Raw genomic sequence first — 8,617 nt, 5'->3', positions numbered from 1 at the left:
GTCACGAGAGCCTAATTTTTAAGATGAGATACGAAATTTCATGACCTGAGAATAGCGGGTTTTGGCGTTAGACAAAACTTTTTTACAATTGTTTTTAGCAGTAATAAACAGATGTCTGTTTTCTGGAGAATTGTTTTGCTGATAAATATGGAAATAACGGTTTCGATTGGCAATCGCAGCAGCACAGTTTGAGGAAAACCATGGAGGAGAGTGAGGCTTGACCTGGACTCGTCGAGAGGGAATAAAAGATTCCATGCTTTTCAAAAACCACTACAATCGCTTGTATGCTTATTATATTTGAATAAGAGTTTCCTGAAAAATTATATTAGTTTTTTAGACGAAAGAACACCGAACCAAATTCATTTACAATTGTAATGTTAAATAAATACAACTTAAGCTGCAATCATTGATATTTGCTTCAAATAAGTCTTCTTGTGCAGAAAAAGCAACAAAAATAATAGTAATAGTAATGTATAAATAAGTAAATAATAGTAATAGATAATTTTAAAATTGTACCCGATATAAATAAAATGTTTTCTGATATACTGTTAATGGAAATCTAAAAAAGGTTTTTTTTTTACTTTTGTTTTGATATATCTTCCCTCGGATAATTAGATTAGCAGCTGATAAAATAAAAATTTCAAACCGTCAACAAAAACTGCACCAACATTCTTTAAAATTTAGTGGTTTAATGCTAAAAACAAAGAATTGTTATTTTAGTAAAACAGAATGATTTAATTCAGAACATAACTTTTAATAAAAGAAAAAATCCCTTTTTTATCTTGAAATAATTGACACAAATACAAACATAATTAAGATGAATGGAATGCACACATATTAAGATGGGATTAAAAACGTTTTTTTTTTTTCTATAGATTACTAAAACTTAGTTTTGCAGTTGACAAAATGAACAATCATTTATAATAAATAGCGTTCTTGATAGTTAAAAAAAGCTAAGTTAAATACTTTAGCGCTGAACGCTAAATTATCATCGATTTATTTTGTTTATAATCTGGCTAGAGTAGACTTTGCAACTTACTCAAAAATATATTACACTCGCAATTATATTTTAATGGATGTTATTTGTATAAATTGGAAAGATTTATATTATACATTTACAGAATGGTATTTTATCTGAAAGTTTAATAAGTTCGAAAATAAGCTTTTGGTTTAAAAATAAATTCTGAAATACTTTATCAGTATGTTTAATTTGTGACTTTTACAACTGCTGCAGCCTTTTTTTTACAATTTTGATCATGAAAATTAATATTTTTGAAATTGCCACAGCTTTAATTGAAAATCGATTTGTTAAATCACCAAGACATAAACTGAAGCAAAAAAATTATTGGCGTGAGTACTATTTTGTGCTTTATAAATTAAGAGACGATTGGATTAGCCATTTTGGGGAAAATGTTAAACTACGTGCTACTAAAGGAGATATCAAGTTGAAAGAGACAAGGACAAGCTTATTTCTTGTATATTGGCAATCGTCGGCTGACAAATATATGAATATAAAACCTGTTGGTAAGTTAGTTTCTTTGGAGTTAGTTGCGTTAACTTCAAAAAAGATAAATAAAAATTTTTGAATTAATACCATATCATTTATAAAAACTAAATCATTAAAAAAAGTTTACTTTCTATTACAAGATAAACAATATATATATATATATATATATATATATATATATATATATATATATATATATATATATATATATATATATATATATATATATATATATATATATATATATATATATATACATATACATATATATATATATATATATATATATATATATATATATATATATATATATATATATATATATATATATATATATATATATATATATATATATATTTACGGGCTGAAGGCTAGTGATAATTTTAAAGAGAAAATAATGCCTAAGATGTACAAACGTACATTTTACTCCGTGCACATTTCCACGCACTTGTGATAATATTTTTAGAACAACCAGTTTTTCGAAAAATTTCTTTACAAAACACAATTCTAATTAATAATCGACAAGAAATAAGCAGTTTTAAGTGGTAGAATCAAAAATCAACTCAATAAAAATAAAATGAACTGAGAGGATTTTTAGTAAGAAGATTTGCGTTGTCTAAAAATTTGAAAGAGGGAAAAAAAAAATGATAACCACAAAATATTATGCAACTTTACATTTCATTTTTTGCGTGTTGCGCAAGACTTGCGTAAATATCAAGTAGTTCATGATTGACTCCAATCTATTTATTATTTATATAACCTGTCTATTTTTCTGAGGATTTTTTTAATTAAATAATTTTTTTTTTTTCTACAACTAAAATACAACTTTAAACCACATGATATGCTTGGTTCTTTAAAAAACTTTCCCCTAAGTAGGACCATTCTCCAGTTAAAAGTCAAAAGTTAGCGAGTTTTAAAACTTCATTAGTTTATAGGGTAGACCAGGGCACTATGACCCGGTTTTTTTTATTTTAATAAGTAATTTTTTAGCAAGTTTCATTTGATTTTTTTATGGAGAATGGCTACCTATAAATAACATTATTTAAAGTTCATAATTATTTTTAAAACATTTTAAATTGATTTTGTTCGGTTATGCCTGATTGGCTAAAGTGTCTCGCTATCGAGTAAGTTGACCCAGGGGTTTAAATTGTGGAAAAATTTAATTCTCGCCGATTTCTCTTTTTTTAATGACTTTATGTTTTACTTTTTTAAATTAAAAAAAAAATTAATAATTGAAATTAGAAGTGTGTTGAACCTTTGTGGAAAAAATTGTTATTTATTTAAATCTTATTACTACCCAAGTTTGCTTTTTATTTTCAAATCATTTCAAAACAAAAATATAATGATCGGAAAACAAGCATTTAGCAATAACTAAAATACAATAACTAAAATACTTGCTCAAGATCGGTTTTAATATATGACAAACCAGCCCCATTTGGATTGGGTCAACCTGCCCCTTCGTAAAGTTCAAAGTATAAACGCTTTTATTCTTAAACTATTTTTTTATTTTTAATTTATTTTACTTTGTCGTTTAATAAAATTTACAATAAGACAGATCGTACATATATAATAAATAGCCGGAGCAAGAAGAAGACGCATATTGTCTTATCGCCGAGCCCCGTTTACATTGTCGCCTTCAGTTTATGAAACAAATTAAAAATTAAAAGGTAAAAACTTATAGGTTGAAAATTATATAGTAAAACACAATATATTACAAGTAGTAAATCGTATAACAAGATATATATATTTTAGCTATTTATTTTTCATTTTTATAAGAAAAAAATAAGAAACAAATAAAAATAAAAATAAGTGAGTAATTATGACTTTTTTCAGTTTAATTATTTTATGTACTAATTAAAAAAAAAAATTTAAGACCGAAGTTATTTTCTAATAGAAATCGTTTAGATTCTCTTTTTAATTGTTCTGGGGAGAAGTTTAGAAGAGTTCTATTTTTAATAACATTTTTCAAAAAAATTTTTCATTTAAATGGTCCACGGTAATGAATTTGAAATGAATTGAGTTTTAAAAAAGATCTTGGAACAACAAAAGTTGAAAACTTTGTGAGGTATTTTTGAGTAAATTCGTGAAGTAAGAGTGAAAAATATCAGGAGATAAACCATGTTTTGACTTAAGCATTAGAAGCATAACTTGGTATATGTTATATTTAAACATTGAGTGCATAAAGTTCCATTAAAAGAGATTCACCATTAACAGTTCTGTTGACACCAAAAATAATTCTACTTGCATGTTTTTGTTTGCTATAGGTTCTTTCAAGCTTCCCATGATTGGTACTTCCCCACGCAGTATTGCAATAGGAAAGATAACTATGAATAAATGAAAAATATATAATTTTGATTCGAATTTTAAAAAAAATTGCTGATGATTCGAATTTAAAAAAAAATTCGAATCATCAGCAAATAAAATAACATTAAAAACTTTGGACATTAAATATAAATTATTTATATAGAGTAGGAATAATAGCGGGCCTAAGATTGATCCCTGGGGAACACCACAAGTTATGTTTTTCTGATTCATTTGCTGCATATATTATGTATTGTTTTCTGTTTTACAGGTAACTTTTAAACCATAGTAAGTTATTGTTTAGTATTCCATACAGTTCTAGTTTTTTTATAAGAATACCAAGGTTAACAGTGTCAAATGATTTTGACAAATCAATAAAAACTCCTAATGTATTGCAATCGTTACTGAATCCATGTGATTCTTTTTGAACCCAAGTTGTTTATTATATATTATATTGCTCTCAGTTAAATAACTATTAAGTCTATCATACATAATTCGTTCTAACAGCTTTGAGAAACATGGTAATACAGAAATAGCTATATAATTAGACATATTTGTTTCATCGCCAGATTTAAAAATAGGTATGATATTAGCAATTTTTAATTTCTCTGGTACAATCCCAGATTTTAGTGAAAGGTTAAAAATTTAAAACAGTGACGTTTCAAAATTTAAAACAGTTCTAACCAATATTATTTAAAACTATATACTAAAATAATTCTTAAGCTAAAAGCTTTAAATTTAAAACTTTACAGTACTTTTGAACGCCAGTGAGCATATTAACGTCAAACAAACTTTTCAAAACTTCCTTTGATGTATTAAAATTTGTTAAAATGACCCTACACTTTAACTATAATCCAATGAATATGATTTTTTTTTGAAAGAGATTTGAATTACTACTAATCTTCATCTAGATTCCCAGCTCGCTAAAGCGCATAGATAAATTTGATTTAACAAACAAATTAGAGAAAAGATAAAAAAAAACAATAAAAAGACAACTTTTTAACATTTTTAGGAAGTTGATCATTAGGATTTTATCTTGAAAGACTTATCTTGACAATATCTTTATATGGCGTTGAGCAATCATTGCGTCCCTAATTCGGATTTGTAGGGGTTAGTTTAATTGGGATATATAGAGAATAGACGGAGCGTGCATACATCAACTGACTTGAATGGGGATAGACGCGGTGAGTGTACACGGTACATGCATAAATTGAGAGTTTAGGTTTGAGCAAGTAGTATTGTAAACAAACGGATAATTTTTTCATGTTTGTGGGCCCGAGGAACAGCGGCGGAATAGGTCCTAGATAAGTGTTTACCATTTATCTTATCTTATCTATTTAAAAACTTTGGCATGTAAATTTGTCGAATGGTCGCACGCGAGCATTAAACGCCTGAGGGAAAAATTAAGTGCATTAGAATAGAGGAGAATTATTTTTCGAACAAAGCATACTTTGACGGTTGTCAAGAAAAAAGTAAAGATTAATAAAAGAATATTTAAAAGTTTAATAATTTAAAAGTTTAATAATACGCTGACAAAAATAAGACAATGCACCCAAACAATACTTAAAATAATAAAAAATATTTTTTTTTTATAAACACTTAAAATGAACTAAGATATACAACAAATATATCACCAAAACAAAAAATTGAATACAAATTAAAAAGTATGCATACAACAAAGTAAGGCCTAAGAATGAAAAAAAAAAAAATATTAATGTTAATTTGTAAATATAATTACATGCATCGGCTGAGAGTTTACGTTTGAGCAGGTTGTCTTGTAAATGAAAGGATGAATTTTTTATGTTTTTAGGCTTGAGAAGCAGCGGCGGAATAGGTGCTAGACAAGAGTTTACTATTTATCTTATCTTAGTAAAAGTTAGTGAGCGATTTGGATGAGTAAAGGTCGTCCATTTTTAATTAAACAAAGTCTTAAGTTAATGTACTTTTCTTTAATTCAATAATTACTCAAATATTTTGTAGTATGCACTCAACGAAACTTAAAAAGATACTTAGTTTTTCGAAACATATATATAAATATATATATATATATATATATATATATATATATATATATATATATATATATATATATATATATATATATATATATATATATATATGAGGAAGACTTTGATCGTAGAGTCCAAACTGCTGAAGATGTGCTGCCGCTCTTGGAAGACAATACTTTGGAAAACTTGATTTTTTTTTTATGATACCTTTTTTAAATTATCCGTTAAATTTCATAAGCAGAACAATTTAGGATAATTTTTTTAACGTACCAACTATTAGCTAACTATTAGTGAATCGCTGCTTGATCCCAAGATATGACACCATGTGATTTTTTTGTAGCGATGTGTTAAGCTAAAGCATTTCAACAAAAGATAACCAAATCTTGATAAAATTAGTTTTTTAAAAGTGAGAGCAGCATCTTGATAAAATTAGTTTTTTAAAATTCTAAACTAAATTTATAATCATCGATTATAAATTTTACACAACAAAATTTTACACAACAAATTCTTAGCGTTCAAAAATTATGAACATATAAAGTTTGAACCCCTCAATTTGCATTAAGGTCGATGAAGTTTGAATGAAGAGTAAACTAAAATTTATCTGAGACCGCCAGGGTGAATTTTGGTTTATTCTAAGTTTTTTTTTGTTTAATTGTATTGGATTTGGTAAAGTGTTTTAAAATAATTTTTAAAATTTAAACTAACTTTAAAACTCATTGCTTTTTAAACACATTTAAAAAAAACAAAAACAGATTTAACCTATGTAACTTGAAGAGAAGAGGAAGGAAAGGTAATAGTCAACCGGCCTTTTTTTACTAGACTAAAGATACCCTGTTAAAATATTTTCTTATTCTTTCAAGTTGCAAAATTTATTATGTTATAAAAAAAATTAATTAAATAAAATTAAAAGGGAATTACACTTAAAAGTTCAAAAAACTCCAATTTTGGTTTGGAAAAAAAGAACTTTTTGATGAATTTCAGTTTCGTGAGTCAAAATAAATAATGGAATTTATAATTAAATAGTACGGGCAGGACTTCGAGAAGATTGTAATGATCTTATCGCAAAGTCCTAACAATGTCATTATTATATATTATGATTATGTTAAATATAAATATATATTAAGTACAACTATACTTAAATATTCTTTAAATGTAAATAAACTCAAGATAAAATAAAATTAAACAAAACAAGATGCAGTTTATTAGCAAAAAATGTTAAGTTCACTTTGTAGTTGATGTAGTTGATATCTACCAGATTCACCATTAAATTCTTCAATTGCCAAACTAAAACTTTTTTTTTAATAGTACTTGTAATTGAAAACTTTCTATGACAACAAACTACAGGAAGGTTTTCTTTTTATGTTTAGAAGTTCATTTTATTTTGAGAATCCCGGAAGCAACTTGCTCACTAGATACATTTCCTAAACCTTCGGCCAACATAGTTAGGTTTTTTAGCAGGATTAACACCCGATTTTAAAGAAATTTTAAAGATATGAAATAACAATGATTCAATGACATCAAATACAAATTTTACAACATCGAGGCTAATTTTATCAAAACCTGCGCTTTTATTTTTTTAAGGCATTTCGTAATTCGCAAATTTTAAGATTTGGTTTGTCCATGTGAGTATTGAATCTTTTTAAATAAAAATGATAAGCTCAATAGAATTGTTTAAGCTACGTTTGGTCCAATATTAACAAAGAAGCTGACAAATTTCTCTGCAGTAGAAAATTTTTCGAAGGCTAATTTTCCATTAATCAGAAGTTTTTTTCGTAAAGTATTTTTTATACTTTGGTTTTTTGTAATTAATTCATCAACGACATGCTATGTTTTTTGAGTGTTTTCTTTTGTTTTTTTTGTAATAATTTTGCGTAATAAATATTTTTGGAGTATTTTTTTGGTTTTTTAAATAGATTTTTTATAACTTTTGTATACTTTCTCATTTTAATACGTTTTCCTTTATAGAAATTTATCGTACAATTATTGTTTAAGTTTTGAAGATTTAAGAAGGCCTATGGACGAAGTTAGTGCAGCCGTGGCGCAGAGGTTAGAGTTCTAGCTCAGAACCAAGAGGTCCAAGGTTCGACGCCGGCTCTAGCTCATTAAGCGACATTGGTAAGAAAGAAAGCGTTAACTTTCTAGTTATATGCTCTTTTGCGGTGGTCTGTGATAAGACCATAAGGACTTCTGGAAGCATCTCAATAGCCGCAAAAAGAAAAGAGACTTGGTTTTTATGACAAATTTTTTCTTCAGGAAATGCTTATTCGAATAATTTTCAGAACTGCTTAAGAAATAAATCATATGCATAAACTTGCTACTCTAGAATAAGATCCCAACCAACATTACTTTTTTAAAAATTTTTTAAAATTTTAGTTTTCTGTCCCCAATTAAATTTATTTAAATGATATTTAAAATTTTTATTTTTCTGTCCAACTTTTCAACTAAATTTCAGAAATTACCTTCTACTTTATTAAAAGTACTGCTAAATAAGCATTCATTTCAAAAAAAAAAAAAAAAAAAAAAAATACCATTCCTAAAAATGTTTTACCAGTGGAATACCACCCATTTTATTCGTTCTACCAAATACAATGAAATATTATCCATTAACTCTAACTATAATTTTTTTTTTGAGCATGAAAAAAACTTATGCTTATAAAATCACGTCAGCAATAGAAACCAATTGGTTTTTTAAAATACAAACTAGATATACAGTTTTGTTTGCACCCATTTTTTTTCTTCCCGAGACGTTATAAAAAAAGTTATTTTGCCCAATTCGTCATGTTGCCCATTCTTGTTGTTT

The 8,617-nt window shown here is 26.5% G+C and overlaps 1 protein-coding gene across 1 annotated transcript in view; it reads left to right on the top strand.

Annotated features, from left to right (window-relative positions):
* The first annotated feature begins 871 nt into the window (after nucleotides 1-871).
* The window catches only part of LOC124815258 (uncharacterized), a 32,095-nt gene continuing 24,349 nt past the window's right edge, over nucleotides 872-8,617 (top strand). The window contains exon 1 of the mRNA XM_065815033.1: nucleotides 872-1,524. Coding sequence (XP_065671105.1) covers nucleotides 1,257-1,524 — 268 coding nt within the window. The 5' untranslated portion in view covers nucleotides 872-1,256. The remainder of the gene's footprint in view (nucleotides 1,525-8,617) is intronic.

This window comes from Hydra vulgaris, chromosome 13 (genome assembly GCF_038396675.1).
Source record: "Hydra vulgaris chromosome 13, alternate assembly HydraT2T_AEP".
In the NCBI taxonomy this organism is placed as follows: Eukaryota; Metazoa; Cnidaria; class Hydrozoa; order Anthoathecata; family Hydridae; genus Hydra; species Hydra vulgaris.
Note: the sequence above shows the minus strand (reverse complement) of the source record. Positions and strands in the feature narration are given on the sequence as shown.